This window comes from Leptosomus discolor, unplaced genomic scaffold (genome assembly GCF_034619465.1).
Source record: "Leptosomus discolor isolate bLepDis1 unplaced genomic scaffold, bLepDis1.hap2 HAP2_SCAFFOLD_131, whole genome shotgun sequence".
Lineage (NCBI taxonomy): Eukaryota > Metazoa > Chordata > Aves > Leptosomiformes > Leptosomidae > Leptosomus > Leptosomus discolor.
In genome coordinates this window covers 185,286-203,693 of record NW_028237966.1, presented here as the reverse complement: position 1 = coordinate 203,693, position 18,408 = coordinate 185,286, and the positions used below count along the sequence as shown (strand labels likewise).

General features: G+C 53.5%; 1 protein-coding gene across 1 annotated transcript; it reads left to right on the top strand.

The window, feature by feature from the left end:
- The first annotated feature begins 9,652 nt into the window (after window positions 1-9,652).
- On the top strand, window positions 9,653-12,146 carry LOC147412292 (acrosin-like). The gene is made up of 5 exons (XM_086481531.1): window positions 9,653-9,723; window positions 10,033-10,233; window positions 10,572-10,837; window positions 11,124-11,269; window positions 11,761-12,146. Exons 1-5 carry the CDS (start codon window positions 9,653-9,655, stop codon window positions 12,106-12,108), a joined length of 1,032 nt encoding a protein of 343 aa, XP_086337657.1. The 3' UTR covers window positions 12,109-12,146.
- Window positions 12,147-18,408: the final 6,262 nt, after the last annotated feature.

Below are 18,408 nucleotides of genomic sequence, written 5' to 3'. Positions count from 1 at the left end.
AGCCAAAAGCTAGAACATTATCTTCCCATGGAACATATTTATTTGCCACTTAAGAGGCCACCTGAATGCAAAACCATCGGCTCCGTTCCCACAGCTTTCAACAGCGAGGGTTCTCCTAAGGAAAACCCACTGCGTGCTGTAAGAAAGCACAACCAGGGGCATTGATTGTCATTTTGCTCCAGTTAAACACAACCGCATCTCCGAGTCCAACGATTCAGCTCTGCCCTCCCTCGCTTCCCGGCGAGGTGACCTCGAGTACGGCGTCACGGCCAAGGTGACAAGTCCCGAAAGCTGCGGCTTCCCAGTTCAGCTCCCAGCCCCCACGGTCTGCAGTTACGGCAAGGGCCGTCAAGCACTTCCCTCCCTCCCTCCCTCCCTCCCTGCCTCCCCCCCCGGCAGCGCCGAGATGAAACCCCCTCACCTCCACCCCGCCGCGGCCGTCCCCGGCAGGCGGCTCTCCGAAGGCACGGGGCGGCCAGGGAAGGGGAGCGGGCCCGGCGGCAGGGACGCAGAGAGCGGGACCGGAGGCCCCGCGGGCGGACGCCGCGTTACCTCGCTCCCCTCCGGGGCCCCGCAGCGGCGCTCCCGCCGGGAGAGGCCTCCCGGCCGCGGGGCTGCAGCTCCCTCGGCCCGGGCCGGGGCTGGTGTCGCGGCAGCCGCAGCGCCGGCCCCGCCGCCGGACGGCGAGGCGGCCCCGGCAGCGCCTCTTCCCCCGGGCTCTCACCGCAAGTGCGAGCGGCGCAAGAGCGCAGGCGCCGGCGCGGCGCGGGGAGGGCGGCCCGGGGCGGGGGGGGGCGGGGGGCGGGGCCGGGGCGGCCCCTCCGCTGCCCGGGGGAGGGCGGGCGCGTCCGGGCCGCGTCTCCCGCCGTGCCGGCGCCTGCGGGACAACGGTCCCGGGGCTGCGAGCGTCCCGCCGGTTGCTTCCGCCTTCGGTCCCCGCTGCGGCGATGAACGCGCTCGCGGGGCGGCGGGCGGGAGGCACGCGCGGCTCCGAGACAAAGCCGCGATCGGGCACAGGGTCATCGGCCACCGCCGGGGCTTGGGGCCTGACCCCCCCCTCTGAGGAGGCTGCAGAGCTGGCAGGTAGGAGGTGCCCTTGGGCCAGCGCCTTGTAGCTCCTTTTTAGCTGTTTTTCATCTCAAAACGGAGCGCGCGAGCTGGGGAGGCTCGTGTGGCGCCGTGGGGGATGTGGCTGGGGAGCTGACGTAGGCAGGATCTCCCTGCGGTTCCTTCCCTCGGGCAGAAATCAATCTGAAACTCGACTTTCCCGGGTGAGTTCGCCTTCCCGGTGGCAGCGTGGGATCCAGGAGCAGCGTCGTGAGTGATAAACCTCATGTTCGCCTCCGTGGTCAGAGCTGAGGCTTCTGCTTACCCGCTTCAAACACCCCCCCCGCCCCCCGTTCTTTTTTACCTTCCAATCTAGAATTTATTTTCCTCTGTGAGAGAAGGGGAAAGTACTGTTTCTGGGAGGTACATAGTGGTAAGGGGATGGCACGACTTGCAACTGAGGAAACGGTTTCAACCATTGAGTCTTGACGGTGCTGTAAGCCTTTGTGTTCTGTCTTGATGGTCACTGCTTTTTAAACAAGATCGAGCTCGTTTTATACTTTAGATATAGGGAGGAAAGGATTGCAGAAGAGTTGGATTAGTGGGACAACAAGAGGAGGTAACTCATCCTACTTCTACTTACGGGAGAGGGAGTGGGGAGAGGGGTTTTTTTTGTACTTGGTATTGATGTCCTCAACTTGATCGTCATTTAAAAATGCAGCCAACAAATGAACCAAACCCAAAATCCACAACCAAAAACAACCAACAACAAAAAAAAAAAACAACAAAAAAACAAACCCAAAAACCCAAACTGGTTTGGATTTTGCGTTTCAGTGGGGTTTTTTTCACTATGGTAAAAATTCTTGTTTTAAGACAGCTTATAGTAGCTTCTCAGTACCTCCCTACTTCTGGCAAATTTGGAAAATTCAAGCCTTGTTCTACACCTATTATGTTCTTAAGTTTAGGCTGTAGAAGTTGTAGGCATTTGAACATCTGAAACTTGGGCCATTTTTTGGTTTAAGTGTATGTTTTAAGAAAGTTTTAGTCATGTGTTTAGTGCCATTTGTGTTCAGAAAAATCACAGAATCACACGCTCTGCTGACTTGTGCGTCTGTATATCTCTTTAAATGTGTGTTTTGAGGCTTAATTTGCCTCTGCATAGTTAAAATCTTGATGTTTACCCAAACTGAGTTTTTCGTGAGGCCACTTCACCTCCAGAGCCTGGGAAGCATTTGCTGAAGCAGTGCTGTAACTGACTCAAAGAAAACTCACTGACAACTCAGTGTTATTAAGCAGGGATTCTGTATTACGGTGCCGGGCAGCACGGGGGATGGCTCCTTCCACCCGTGCTCCAACGGGTTAGCAAAACACATCAGTTCCTATACACAAAAATCATACGTTTGTGAAAATGAATTTGTGAAACATACCTTTGTGTAGAAACTGGAGTCAAATTAAAAAAATCCAAAGCCAACTGAAAGACTAGACGAGGTCATAGGCTTTGAGCAGGGAGGTTGGACTGGATGGTCTCCAGAAGCTCCTTCCAACCTCGACTGTTCTGTCAATCTGTTCTGTGACAGAAGAACTGCATTTAATAAACCTGCATTAAAAGAGGTTTATCCAACTAGTTTGTATTTCAGATTTTGTTCCTTGTTTTGTTGAAATTTTTTAACTCATTCTGTTGTCTTCAATGACAAGAAGGAATAGCTGAGTCATTTCCACGTAGTAGAAATTAATGGAATCAAAACTAAAAACAAGTTTTCAGCTCTTCCTCAGTGTTGAAAGTTTTACAAGACCTTTTTTAAAGGTGTTTTTTCTTTTATTTTATTAAGCTATCTTGAATATTCCATAGTAGACTAAACAAATCTAAGAGGGAGATGGTCATAGACCTAGGGATTATTAGTCAGATGACTGAAGAACTTGCTGAACACTAGAAAAAAGAAAACAAAACCAACCCAAACCCCTCGCTCTTGCCAGATCCAGTCCCTGAGCACCTCATCCCACACCTGAGCTCAGCACTGGACACAGCTTAGTGCAAGGCAGCAGCAGCAGCTCATGCTGCTGCAGAGCTACACTTTCAAACCCCAACCTGTTTGTGAGGTAGCAGGGTCTGGTTAAAGCTGTTGGTTCTCCGAGTTCATTGATAAAGTCAGAGTTAAAGAAATTAGACCGAAGCCATTCAGTACAATACTTGAATGTGTAGTGCATCAGGCAGAGGGCTTTTGAGCAGTGATTGAGTTGCTTACAAAGAACAGAATCAGGATTACCTGGGGCTGTTCTTTGATATTTTGGGATTTTCAGTCCTTTGCCACCCATGTGTGTAATTTTCAGCTATTTTGTTTTTTATTGTGAATGGACACAGTGAATACCTGGCTATCAGTGCTTTTAAAGCCTTACTAAAGCATTGAGTAATAAATAAATAGGGCTGGTTTTTTCTCATATTGCTACCTTTTGTGATGTCTCAAACAAGGTGACAGTTCTTAAACTTTTGGGGGTTTTATGCTTCCTATACTACTTGTGGCATCCTCAGGCAGAAAGCACGATACCCAGAGCAAAGCAGCAGACTTTTGAACTGGGCTAACTTGGATTCTTCCCTTAGTTCTCTTGCTGCAAAGCACGTTCTAGTTACTCCTCACGGTTAAAAGCTTTGAGGCACAATTACCAGCTGACACAGCTCCTGTGTCAATTCTCTGTTTTCCCAGATGTTGAAATACTAATGCAGTGCCTCATTCCTGCAATGATGACCGGGAAAATGGTCACCAGCTTCATGTTATACTGTATTTTCTTCAGTATTCTGCAAGTCCAACAAAAATACAGTTTAGTAAACGCTTGTTCCCTGACTGCAGCATGGCCATCCGCACATGTTGTTGCAGCCTGTTGGGTGTTTATTTTTCCATAGGTAAGAATTAGAAGTACTTGATTTTCAGTTATTAGGGCTAAATGATGAAGAAACACATGGAAAAGTTCCACTGTATGTGATAGAAAATGTACCTTAAAAGTGAGAGTATGGCTATTTATTTTGGAAAACTGGTTGTCCGTGCTTTAAATTCAGGAAATGTGAGTGTGTACTCGCACAGTTGGATACAGCCGTGTTTACTCTGCATTTCTGAAATTACAGTGACTGTATCCAACCTGTTGTGCAGTATCGTGTGGAGTCCCTGGTGCTGCGTATTGCAAAGGCAACGAATTGTGTTCCTGGGACACCCAGCATCCAGCAGCGAGCTCAAGGGAAAGCCCTGCAACGTGCTCCCTCAGTACCGGAGCCAGAATCCTGCTCCTGCGGCAGTGCTGTTCTCGTGTGAGCCTTCCAGCCGCTAGAGCCTTCCGCTGGGATAGCGCACAGCTACTGGTTTTCAGCCTGCCTGGGACAGGTTGAAAGCTTAGGGAAGTAAGTGGTTCATCTTTTCTCACAAACTTGAATTCCCTGGAGACTTTAGCGTCTTTTCGAAGCTACTGAGAACCCTTGGGTGTCATTGGAAACCAGGGGCAGGTGTGAATAGCACCATTTTCTGCTACACAATAGAGATGATAAAAATCTACCCTGTGGGTGTGTGCATGCACACACATATACCTATGCACATCAATAGGTATTTTTAATTAAAAACAGAGAATTAGACACTGTTCTGTTAAAAAAAAAAAAAATCAACTCTGTATGTCCGTGTGTGTAGGGCTGTCCCATTCTTGTGGTGAGGCCGGTTTTTCCCGTTGCTTCAGACTAAGTTAGAATGTCACATCGATCTACTTCCTGTTTTCCAAACTGGACTGGTATTATTCGAGTGTATGTTAATAAATGATTGATGTTCTCTTTTAACAGTTGTAGTTCATTCTGGTCTTAACTATGCAAAATGGAAAGATACAATGAGTTACTCTGTGTGGCCTCTCTTATGGAGCTTAACAGCGATTCTGTTGATTGGAAATCTCATGGGTCATTATAACGTGTTATTTGTAATTGTACGTCGCTAAGAAATTTTGAATGAGAGTATGTTTGTTTATAGCTGAGATTATAATTGTGACTGTATCCTTGCTAGTGTTACCAGCATTTAATGTGAGTTGGTGGGTTTCCTTGCTCGGGCTGTAAATGAAAGAATTGTCTTCATATTTCATTTTCCTCTCTATCAGACAGGATGCATTCCAATCTGGCCGTGCATCTCTCAGAGCCCTTCCTGACTGACTGTACCAGATTAGAGATGATACCGCAGTGTCACCCAGTGGAGGAGCTTTTGTCAAGGTGACGCTATCAGGGCTCTGTGACAGGCACTTTCCCTTCCTGTTGGCCGAGCAGCTGAACATCAACTTGATCTTGTGGTTTCTCTTTTGCTGCATTACGAGCAGACAGAAGGGGGGGAGGTTCAGTCTCCCGTTTCCCCATGTTTTTTGATATTTGTCAGACGGCTGAACTTCTGGCAGTTCAGGAAATATTTATGCTTTATGCTTTCATGTACACTGAAGGCTCATTTCATCAATAATTAAACTGTGTTTTACTTGTGCAGTTTGGGGATCAAACAGTAATTATCTGTGTGTAACACTTCATTCTTCTTCTGCCTGTAGAGCAGAATGTTTTCCTAGACAAAGAGTCGTAGTTCAGGAGATGAAACTCCCTGACCTGCTTTCTGTTGTTCTCGTTTTATATGAGGTGTCTGCTGGCTGCTTGGTAAGGAAGTAATAAATATGGCCTGGAACTCTTTCAAATAATTAGCCAGTCACCAGCATACACCTATTTAATGTAAACCACAAACTTCAAGTAAAGAATATTTGCAAGATTTTTAAATGACAATGTTCCTTTAGCATTTACCATTAGGAGAATGAACAGTTAACTCTTGAAGTCCCGTTTCAGTTAACAAGGGTATCTAACCAGGGGGTGAGTGGGGCTGAGGAGAACAAAGAAGCAGCTGTTTACCCTGCCCTTGAGAGCTCTGCCTGCACTCGGAGTTGCTCCTGGTAGTTGTGGGAAGAGCCAAACCGTTGGTGCCCGAGGCACCTTGCACATTAATTTGTCCTCTGAACAGCGATTATCTTAACAGTTCTGGGTTTTGCTTTTACTGCTCACTCTTTAGGTTGGGCTTTTGAACGTGATTTTTTCCTTGGTTCCCTTTGTGGCAGCCTTCAAGAAGAAAGGGTGTGCTGGCGGGAGTGCTGGGAGGGATCTTGGAGCCGAGGACGGCGGTGAAACAGCCCGTGAAGGCTTATGAGCCTGACAAGGCTGTGACTGGAATGCCTGCAGCTCGGCAGTCGGGTCTGGAATTTACAGCTGGTGTTACATGTCGTGACACCGCTGCTAATCGTTCTGGAAGAGTGCCCTGCACTGAGGTGAGCCTTGCAGGTAAAAATGCAGAAAAACTGTGGAAAAGACACTGTTAATAAAGCATAGTCAGATAACACAGTAGTATTATTTGAAACATGTTTAATGTAAATACCTTCACAAAAGCTGGTTTTATTTGTAGTACTGAAAATCAGCAACTTGGGATTTATTTGCGATCCTTTCTTTAAAACAAAAAAAGTCTGTTATTTTTTATTCTTCCCATCAAAAGAGCATTTGGAGTTGGCATTTCTGTAGAACTCTCTCCAAAAGTAGATTACAGTTGTAAGAGCGGAAATAAAATAAAACACTGTGGCTGTTTCATAGTTTTCATAAAAGGAAGAATCAGAAGAATCCAAAAACCAGATAAAATGATCCTAAGCAATCTTGTCATGCTCCTTACACTGCTACCATGCCTGAAGACGTTTAAACCAAATTTTCCTTTATTTTAATTCTTAAGAATTTGTGATCACTCTTCCTTTAATTTGTGCTATTTTGGGGTAATGTAAGCAACCTTTTTATTTATTATATGCATTTAAACCCTTAAATAAAATATATTGTCTCAATATAGTAATTTTCATAAGCAAGGTTGGACTGTGTTTACCAAGAGCTAGTACTGGGTTTAGCAGTAAAGATTTTCAGTCTATTTTTAACTTTGTAGGTTGGGGATAACCCTGTCCACAAAGCCAGAGAAACGCTGGAGCGCGCGATAAAACTGGTGAAGGACACAAAACCCGGGATGCTCACTTGTGTATGGTGATAGGGACAGGCATTAATGGTCTGCCTCTCACAGCGTTTTAAACGGTAGTAGTTCTTCATAGATCTATTTTTCTTTTGTCTCAGCAAGGGAAATTTTTGATACTGAAAAGAGTCTGTGGACCCTCTTTGGGAGGTTGCTTACTGTCTTGCAGGATATGCAAAGTAAATAATATTTATTTCCTTGGAGTTTCTTTTGGGACTCTTAGAAAGAACTTTGAGGGTTTCCTTTCCTTTGAAAATTATGTGGAAGAGAAAGGGGGGGATTTTTTTTTCGGGTGTGAATTAATGTAAGTTTTATTTATTGAATTAATATTTTTGTGCCTGCTTCTGATGAGATTTTCTTATTTTGGAAAATAGAGTATTTATGATCCAGTAGGCGTTGCATGTTGATACTCAGAGCAAGGCACTGTTTTTAAGCCTCAAAAGTGGACACAATTCAGAAGCGACCACCAGAGCATACAACGAGATGATCAGGCGGCCTGAAAGACATCCATATAAGTATCTCCCATCTCTCAGTCTAGGATACACTCTGGGCATGGCCATCTCTGGTGTTGGACTTGGGTAAGTTTCCAGCCATGGGAAACAAGGCCTGTCTGGCTGTCCTTCCTTAGTAACCTGTGAATCCAGTGAGTGAGTTCAGCCAGATTTCCTGAAAGACTTGAAATTTCAAATATACTAAATTCATAGTAGCTTCAACAACCAAAAAAAAATTGTTGGAGAAAGGAAGTAAGATCCTGTTGCTGCCTGTAGTGGAAAAAAAGAGCTCTTTCTAGTTGTTGTCTCCTGGGCACTCAGGTTTTGCAGTGCCTGGGAGCAGTCATGTCTCTGCCTCCCCAGAGAATCACAGCATTTGTTGTGCCTCTGGCACTCCTGATCTCATGCTGAACGGAAGTTTCTGAGGTTTTGGGCTTTTCCAGCTGAAGGAAGGGAATAGAATTACTAACAACATCCCTGCCTTGCCACCAGGAAACTATAGCTTATAAGTTTCAGGAACTACGTGGAACAGATTTGTGCTTGTTTCCTGGGTCTGATTTCCCGCAGCACGTTCGTACTCTTGACAGGAGCCATGAAGGAGCAGTCTTTTAAGACCGGTCCAGAAACAGCAACAAACCCCAAACCTGTTGAACTGAAATGTGAAAAGGTAAAAGGAAAATACTTTGCTTCAAGTGTGTTGGGTGAAATCATGATTATCCTAAAAAAAAACAAACCAAACAAAACAAAGGAAAAAAAAACAACAACAAAGAAAAAAGTGTTATGCTTTCTAAAACAAAAAATAGAAACTAAATCCCTTAGCTTAGAGATTTACAAGGATCTTTCCCTCAAAACCATGTTTTTACTGACTGATTTGTTCTTGCCTAAATCCCATCTCTTAGTTATTGGCTCTATCTGACATAGGGGAAACTTCCAGCAGCTTCGTACAGAAGCCACCCCTGTAGCCCCTCAGCTACCAAAACCTTGCCACGCAGACCCGTTACAGTGCCTTCTGTCTGTCCACCCAAGCCAGGATGACGGCAGGAAGCTCCCGCACCTTTCACGAGCTTGGAGGCTGCCGTTCTTCAAGCCGCTGCTGTCTCCCCTCCAGGGACCCGGCCCTGCTCAGCAAATGCCACGCACGGTGGCTGGCTGCTGCTGTGCTCCCGTGACTGCCCTGCGCTCCAGCACGTGAGCAAGGCAAGGCTCCGCCATACAGCTGCAGAAGGCGGACTGGTGAGATGAGGCTGGTGCAGGGCTTCCCAAAGCCGTGGAGAACGACATGTGCGGCTGAGAGCAGGAGCATTCTTCTCTGTCTGGAGCTTCAGCTTGCACGTCCTGGGCCGCACGAACCAGGCGCCCCATCGCCCTTGCCAGGGTTGGCTCGGAAGGGCGACAGACCTCCTAGACAGCGAGGACAGGAAGCCTGCCAGAGGGTGTTGCTGTGGATGCCCTAGCCAGCGTGGACTGTGCTGCATCTGTGTTTCACTGGGCTTTGTGCAGGGAAGTTGGCCCTGCTTGGTGTGGGGGATGCTTGACTTGTTTGGCTGCACATCGCTGCTTGCCTGCTGCGGCGATGACCGGACTGGCTCTTCAACACCCAACAAGTGCGTCCTGCCCAGAGCAGTTATGTTCTCTGGTGTGTGGTTTTTGGGAAGGACCTGGAGGCAAACAGCTGTGGAGAGCAGGGTGGCAGTGAACTTCCCAAAGAGGCCGTGCTGCCACGCTTGCTCTTTTCCTGCTGGCTGTGAGCAGGCAGCGCTCGGAGGCAGGCGCTACTGCCTGCCACGGGGCCTGCATGCCCTCATCCTGCAGGCAGAGTGTTCAGCAGGGGTCCGTCAGGGGGGTCCGATCCCAGCTTCCGCCTCCCCTCCTGCTTGGAAACCCCCCATGTTGCTGACACCCCCACCTCCACCCCCCCGAGAGGCCACCGTGCCCCACGCCCAGAAACGGCGGCTCTGTGACATCAGCCCCAGGGCCAAGGCCATCAGAGGCAGCGAGACTGCTGCGGGCAGTACGTCAGCGGCTGCGCTGGAGGCAACAAGACCTCGTTCTTGCAGCTGACACGTGCCGCCAGCAGCGATGAAATTGCTCGCCCTCCTCGTCCTGCTGGCCGTGTGCCGGCCTGCGCACGGCATGTGGGACAGCTGTGGGTAAGTGGGCCGAGGCTCTGGGAGGGAGCTCGGGCAGCCCTTGACGGGCTTCACTGGAGGGGGCCCGCGTGTGCCCTGTGGCCACCCCGCTTCCCAAACCCCTGTGGGAGCCTCAGCTCCTTTCCAGCACCCAGGCTGCTGGCACAACCCGTCCATGGGGCTGAAGCGGACAGAGGGCTGGAGGCACAGCCACGGGGTTCCCTGGCCCTGCCATCCGTGCAGCCCCTCGGGGGGAGGGAAGACGGCTGACCTTCAGCCTCAACAGCAGCACAGCCGTCCAGCAGCACACTCATGAGTTTCTTCTTACAGCGGGACCTGCGGGCTCCGGCCCATGGCAGCTCCCTCCGGCACGTCGCGCGTGGTGGGTGGCACGGGTGCCCAGCCAGGGGCCTGGCCCTGGATCGTCAGCATCCAGAACCCCTGGAAAGTGGGCACGGGCCACGTGTGCGGAGGGTCCCTCATCAGCCCGCAGTGGGTCCTCACAGCAGCCCACTGCTTCGTCGGGGCCAGGTAAGGAGGACCAGGGAAGGGGGCTATCCCCACAGCACCAGCAGGCGCCGTGTCCGCAGCCCCACGAGCTCCTGCCATCCCGGTGCCTTGCAGTACGCCCAGTGCCAGGGCACTGGTGAGCCCAGCTGAGAGACTGCTCCGCAGAAGGCTGGGCTCGCGCCACCGCTTCCTAGCAGCCTCCAGCTCCACGTTCCTGGTGCCCAAGGCGTGCTAGGGCAGTGGCACCCTCCGCAGCGCTGCTTTCCTCCCTGCCTTGGGAAGCAGAAGGCAGGGAACCGCGGGGCTGCTGCAGCACGTGGCTCTGCTCCCTCTCACCTCTCTCTCCATCTGCCTTCCAGGCACGTCACCATGTGGCGCGTGGTGATCGGGGCCACCCACTTGGCTCAGCCGGGCCCTGAGACCCAAGTGCGCAACATTCAGCGGCTGGTGGTTCACGAACACTACCGTAACGGCACGGAGAGGAACGACATCGCCTTGCTGGAACTGGACCAGCCTGTCCAGTGCGGCTACTACGTACAGCTGGCCTGCGTGCCCGACGCCTCGCTGAGAGTGTCAGAGCTGACAAACTGCTACGTCAGCGGGTGGGGTGCCACCATGGCAAGATGTGAGTTCCCAAACAGTGCTCGTGTCCCGAGGGCAAGCTCGGCACGCTGGGGAGGCGGGCTGGGCTTATGGCAGCAGTGGCGGCGAAAGCCAGAGTCGGGCTGTGGGGACGTACGGCCACGGAGAGGGGGGCCCGAGCCGTTAGCCAAGGCGAGACGGAAGGGCAAGCCCGGCACAAGGCCTCTGCAGGGGCAAAGGCGAGCCCTAGGGAAGGGCTTCGCCCACACAGGGGAGGAGAAGTGGGAACAGAAGGGCTGCTGGCTGCTAACTCCTTCCTGTGCTCACAGCTGGAGGATCGACCGCTGTCCTGCAGGAGGCCCAGGTCCCCCTCATCGATGTCAAGCTCTGCAACAGCAGCCGCTGGTACAGAGGGGCCATCCACCCCCACAACGTGTGTGCCGGCTATCCGCAGGGCGGCATCGACACCTGCCAGGTAGGAGCGTGCTCCGCGCCAGCCCCCAGCAGCACAGGCAGCCCTGTCGCCAGCGCCCAAACGTCCCCCGGCGCGTGTTGCGCCTGCCGAGTCGCCCTCCTGCCGCTGGGTCCCCACTGCTGTCGGGGCTTGCCTCCCCTTCCCCGTCTGCAGGCCCTTGCCCAGCACCTCTCTTGTTCCAGAGCCCCATCACTCTGCCCAGAAAGGCCACCCAGTGCTCTTGCCCCAGCCCAGAGCTCCGCATCCCAGTCCTGGCACATCCCCCTTCCACACCTCCAGGATCCACTGGGGCAGAGAGGAGAGCGCCCGACCTTGCAGGCCTGCCAGCCCCTCCCGGACAAGGTCCTGCAGGCTCCAGCACCTGAGCAGAGCCTTTCTGGGCAGTGGGTACAGCTCTGGCAGGTGCTGGGAGAGAGAAGGAGCCAGCCACAGTGCTGCCGGGGCCACCCAACAACACCAGAACCCTCTCTCTCTCCTCCGCTCCGCTGCAGGGGGACAGTGGTGGTCCTCTCGTCTGCCAAGACAAGCATGCTGCCTACTTCTGGCTCGTGGGGGTGACCAGCTGGGGGAAAGGCTGCGCCAGAGCCAAGCGGCCCGGAGTCTACACCTCCACGCAGCACTTCTACGACTGGATCCTGGCACAGATGGGACTGCGCCCAGCAGGAACGGCTGCTCCAACGCCACAGCCAGTCTTCACCTCAACCCCCGTGCAGAGGCCAAGGCCGATCCCAACCCAGTCGGGCAGGTTTAGGCCCTGTCAGTTTCCACGGCAGAAGCTGCTGGAATTCTTTAACCTGCTGCAGGAGCTCCTGCAGGTCCTAAGGGGGATAAAGGCTTGAGCAGCAGGAGGAACAGGAGCCAGTGCAGGCTGCAGGGTAGCACCACCCGTTCCTCCTGGGGCAAAGCCTGCTGAGATCCAAAGGCAGCCGCAGTGCCAGAGGCCTGCTCGGTCCTGCCCACGCTCCTCTCCGGGCACACACTTGCTGCGCTCGACTTAGTTCTTGAAATAAAGTCACCAGTTGTCACAGCTGACCACGCTTCAGTCCAGTTCAGTCTCCTATGCAAGGCAAGGACTTCCACGGCAGGCCCTTGCGGCAGGAGGCTGCGGGCAGACAAGTCGGGCACAAAGGGGAAGCGTCACACCGAAGGGCTGAAACGGTGCCTGGGCAGAGGGGAGGGTGCTGGGAGCCCCCATGGGATGGAGAAGACGGGTCACCAAGGCTCGCAAGAGGACAGGAGACAAAGACGTGCCACCCAGACAGCTGTGGGGGCACGCGTTAAGGCACGCAAGCCCATGCTTAGGGCCTGGCTGGGGTGGTATGACCCTGGTTAGATGGCAGGTGCCCACCAAAGCCACTATCACTCTCCCCCTCCTCAGCTGGGCAGGGGAGAGAAAAATAGAACCACAGGTTTGTGGGTTGAGATCAGGACAGGGAGATCACTCGGCATTTACCTTCATGGGCAAAACAGACTTGACATGGGAGAACAAATGTCATTTATTACCAATTAACTCAGAGAGAAGCACTGAGAAATAAAACCAAATCTTAAAACACCTTCCCCCGACCCCTCTCTTCTTTCCGGGGCTTAACTTTGATCCCGATTTCTCTCCCTCCTCCCCGCCAGCGGCACGGGGCAGGAGGGAACAGGGAATGGGGGTTGTGGTCAGTTCATCACTGTTGTTCCTGCTGCTCCTTCCTCCTCAGAGGGAGGACTCCTTACACACTTCCCCTGCTCCAGTGTGGGGTCTTCTCTCACGGCAGACAGTCCTCCATGACTTCTCCAGCGGGATTCCTTCCCAGGGGCTGCAGTTCTCCATGAACTGATCCAACGTGGGTCTCCTCCATGGGGTGCAGTCCTTCAGGAACCGACTGCTCCAGCGTGAGCCCCCTCACGGGGTCACCAGCAGCAAACCTGCTCCAGCGTGGGCTTCTCTCTCTCCACGGGCTACAGGTCCTGCTAGGAGCCTGCTCTGGTGCAGGCTTCCCACGGGGTCACAGCCTCCTTCAGGCACCCGCCTACTCCGGCGTGGGGGCCCTCCACGGGGTGTAGGCAGTCCTCTGCTCCACCGCCCATGGGCTGCAGGGGGACAGCCTGCCTCACCGTGGTCTTCACCACAGGCCGCAGGGGAATCGCTGCTCCGGTGCCTGCAGCATCTCCTCCCTCTCCTTCTGCACTGACCTTGGTGCCTGCAGGGCTGTTCCTCTCCCATATTCTCACTCCTCTCTCTCGCTGCGATTGCTGCTGCCCAGTAACTTTTTCCTCTCTTAAACACACTCTCCCTGAGGCGCTGCCACCGTCGCTGATGGGCTCGGCCTTGGCCAGCAGTGGGTCCGTCTTGGAGCCAGTGGCACTGGCTGTATCGGACACAGGGGAAGCTTCCAGCAGCTTCTCACAGAAGCCACCCCTGTAACCCCCTCACTACCAAAACCTTGCCCCGCAAACCCAGGACACTGGCGTAAGCCTTAGCTCACGGAACAGACCGTGGGAAACTCCTGAGCGTGGTGAGAGAACTGGGTGCCCGTAGCAAAGCGGGTGAGAAGCTGACGGAGTTACAGTGCCATGAGGAAGAGCTGGATTTCCCGGGTAATTCAGGGGATGGATGGGTGAGGCGGCCACACTGCACAGACGACTGACGGAAGAGTTGGGGTCGTTTTGGGGAGAGGAGTCTGGCAGGGCCAGCAGTAACCAGGAGACTGTAACAGTGATGCCGTGGAAGTCCAAGGGGACGGAGCCAACAGCTCCTGAAACACCAAACCTGTTCACGGATGGGGCAAACCTGGGAGCAAGGGGGAAAAATAACCGGGGGGGTAGGGGCCCTGTTTGGGAGGAGACAAGGGTGGAGCAAGGGCGGGGGGGTCAAGGGAGATGAGGGGGATGTATAAGCCTGGAGAATGGAGGGAAGGGGGGATGGAGGAGCCAGTCCCGCCCAAGCAGACTGCGGGTCGGTTTGCTTGTTTGCTGAGCCCTGCGCCTCATCGCCACAGCGCGTCCTGCCTTCTTTGGGAGACGCTTCCAGACCCTCTGGTGTGCGGCACAAGAGGTGACGCCAGCCTCAGCGTGGGGAGTTTTGTCACCTCACCCCCAGCTGAACAAATCCAAATGTCTCAAAATCAAAACGTACCAAACATTAACCTATCAGGCCAAGAAGTGACTTGGTGTCGTTCTGTGTGTGTGCCAGCAGCCGACCTTGTCACATGCGCCCTTCCCAGGGTTCTGTCTGTTTTTACAGACCTTGAGTGCTCTGACTGACAAGTCAGACTGACGTTGATTTAAGAAAAGCGGTAACTGCAGTTTCCCTTCTTTCCCTATTTCACATGCGGTTCACATTAACTTCTAAAGGCCAAAAAACCAGTGTAAACATTAGGGACCGGTTTTTATTTGTCAGCTTCAGACCTTAAAAATGAGGCTTTGGGCCTTAAAATGAGCATTTGGACCATCAAACAAGGGGTTGGATCCTAAAAATGAGGCTTTGGGCCCTGAATAACATCATTTGGGCTCTGTCATCAGTTTTGGACCTTAAATTTGAGACTTTGGACCCTAGAAATTAGAAGTTGGACCCTAAAGATGCAGGTTTGGAAACTAAAGATGAGGCTTTCTACTCGAAAGAGGGATTAAAACCCTAAAGCTGAGTCACTGGAGCCTAAATGCAGCTATGAGCCCTGAAAGGGAAGGTTTAGACTCTAAAAAGGAGGCTTTTACCCCTAGAAATGAGGCTTTGGAGACTAAAAATGAGGCTTTGGGCACTGAACCAGGGGGTTTGGACTCTCCAGGTGACGCTAAAGATGCCTGGCAGGATCCTCAAAATGAGGCTTTGGAGCCTGAAAGTGAGACTGCAAAGTAAACCTAACCCTTTTGGTCCTAAAAATGAGGCCCCCGGAAGCTGCCGGGGCCGAAGGAGGTCAGAGTCCCTGTGGCCCGCAGTACATCCGGGGCAGGGCTGGAGCTGCCCAACAGAACCGCTCCGCCAAAGCCACCCGCTGTGTCCCCATCACCCAGGCTGCCCCTCACAGCCACCCCCATGGCCACAGCTCTGCCCGATGGTGCAGCGCGGAGGCCCAAGCAGCCGCTCTCCTTCCCGCAGCTGCCTCCCGCGCCCAGAGCAGCTCAAGGCTTCTGCAGCACCAGCAGGGCAAGCGTGGCCAAAGCGGAGCTGCCCCGGCAGAGCTCCTGCGAGCGCAAGCAGCCACCTGTGTCACCCAAGGTGCTGCTGGAGCCCAGCCGCAGCCAGGAGCCTGGGGGCAGTGGGGACAACACCGGGACCCTCAAGAGGGTCTCTTGCGACAGCGGTGCTCCCAGGCCAGCGCAGGGTGCAGTGGGGAAGCTGGCCAAGGTGTCCCAGAAGGCCAAGAGCAGACCTGGCAGCTCCTGCAGCTCTCGGGAAACAGGCTGAGGCACAGACCTCCCTGCTGGCCCCGGCGGCAATCCCGCTGCTCTCAAAACCACCAAGCCGGCAAAACAGAAATCCCGCCTGTTGGCCAGCACCATGTCACCGCCACCGGCGAAGAAGCTGGCGCTCTCTGTGTCGTGGCTAAACCCCAGCCAACAGCTGAAATGGACGCAGACACTCGCTCACTCCTCCCCCGTCCCCCTGGGACGGGGAGGAGAATCGAAAAAAAAGTAAAACTTGTCATTGAGGTAAGAACAGTTTAATAAATAAGTAAAATAAAATAAAATCATGACGATAATAATGAAAAAGTTACTCACATTAATAATAGTAACTGTAATTAAATGGAATATAGCAAAGAGAGAGAGAAACAAAACTCAAGAAAAGACAAGTGATGCACAGTGCAGTTGCCCACCACCTGCTGACCAATTCCAGAGCAGTGATCCCCCCTCTTGGCCAAATCCCCCCAGTTTCTCTGCTGACTGTGACGTTCTATGACCCTTTCACCAGTTTGGGTCAGCTGTCCTGGCCGTGTTCCCTCCCAGCTTCTTCTGTGCCTGCTTGCTCAAAGAGCAGGGGAAACAGAAAAATCCTTGACTTAGGATAAGCCCTCGAACTCTCCTGGTTTTGCAGAACACGGTCTGCCAAGGCCACAGCACAGCGGGAGTCTGGCGGTGAGGTTTTTGCTGATGTGACAGTGCTGACGCCAGTGTCTGCCCCACAATATGCAGCCCCTCTCCAGCCATCTGCCTCAGCAGAGAGCAAATCCTGGGGGGAGCAGCTGGCAGCAGAGATGCAGGCTCCCCCAGCTCCTGCCAGGGCTTGGGGACATGCTCCCACCCTCTTCCCACCGTCTCATGAGCACGGCGGTGAGACTGAACTCATCCCTAGGCCGGACCTGACCAACCTCCAGGTTCACTCTAGAGTGGCAGTACCTCAAAATTCTTGGATGGAGCACCTGCTACGTACGTTCACCCATGGGGATTCACTAAATCCAAGCCTACTGGTGAAGCCATTACTCACAGGGGTTGTTCCATGTCGCGGCCATTGCTCGTCTCGGGAACAGAGAGGAAAGGTCTGGATGACAAAAGCTGTCAGGACGCACTCCAGAAACGGAAGACCAGTGCTAGAAGATCCCCATCACCTAATCGCATAGAAATACTTCCGGCTTAATTAAATCATTATTGAAAATACAGCACACAGAATAGCATCCACCAGCAAAACACTTTCAGTCGTAGTTTTAGCTGCTGCAGAGCTGCAGGCTGATGACCTTACATTCACTGTCACAGGACCAAAAAAACCCACAAGTGGCAAACAGGAACTCATACCTACCTAGCTTTATATGTAGAAGAGCTCAGCCTACAGCTCTGGAGGTATAGACCAGCCTAGACTTAGATCCTGAGTCTACCTACTCGATGACCTGTCCACAAAGTCAAATCGTAATTACCTTTGAAAGAGGAGGGAACTGGGAGGGGAAGGGGGAAGAAAAAAAATTTGCTGGGAAGAAAACGGAAGTATAGGCACACAATTAAAAGAGGAAGGAGCCGAGGTATCCTGAAGGCCAGCTCAGCCCAACTCACTTTTGCTGGTGAAAAGCTGTGCAGCTTGGAAGGAAAAAAGCACACTTTGGTGCTGGGATGCACACAAATGCCTGAGTTCAGACACGAAACAGCAGAAAAACCTGGACACGGCTGCTTTTCACTTTCTTCCTATCTGCATGCATCTTTGACTTCTACATTTGCCTGAAGTCCTCCCAGACTTACAGGGATGTGGCCTCTGTCCAGTTCATGTGCTATGAGGAGAAACAGGTTTTGACCATGAAGGAGGCAGCAAATAACTGCGCCTGCAGAAGGAAAGGAGCAGCCACCCCTCAGCTTCGGAGAAGCCCAAAGCTGCCCAGCGCCCCAGCAGCCCCTGGCACCCCGGCCTTTCCTTGGCTCTGAAACCCTGTGGGGCCTGCCAGTGCCGGGGAGCCCCAGGGACAGGAGCCAAGGACGGTGGCCAGCCCTGTGGGGAGAGTGAGGGGGGCTCCGTCCTTTCTTCTGGCCACGGGAGGCTGCCCTAGGCCATGCCAGGACAGGGCGTCCCTCCTCCCCATGGCCCGGGGGAAGGCGAGGCCTGAGGAAGGCCCCGGGCGCTGGGCTCAGCACGGGCAGTGTGACGGGGCAGGGCCTGGCCGATGCCAGCGGCTGCCGTCACACAGCTCCTGCTGCCTGGGGCTGTGGCTGGAGCACAGACAGAGCCGCCTTTTGGGAAAGACTCGACAACCCAGAGCAAGCCCAGGGCAGCTCCGCTCCTGTCCCCCTCCCTCCCTGAGCAGGCCCAGGCCCCCGAGCGGACCGAGGGCGGGCAGAGCTGTGCCCCTTCCCTGCGCTGCCGCGGGCTCCGCTCCAGGGAAATGGCCCTTCCTGAAGGCTGCCTCCGCAGGCCCCACGTCCTGGCTGGCTGAGGAGCTGCTGAGGTGAGGAGAGGCCTGGGGGCGAGAAGGGGCAGAGGCCGAGGGGCCTGAAGAGAAATGGAGGAGAGACAGGCCGGGGGCAGCTGGGGACAGGGACAGGGACAGGACCAGGACTAGGGGTGCTGCAGGAGCAGGTAAATCCCAGCGTGGATGGGCCTGGGGGGAGGGGCCCGGAGACTGCAGGGCCCACAGGCCCCACCAGGGCCCAGTTTACCAGCTTTGGGCCCGTGTGCTCAGCCCCAGGGACAGCCCCACAACCAGGGTCAGAGCGGCTCCTGCTGCTGCCCCCAGGGTCAC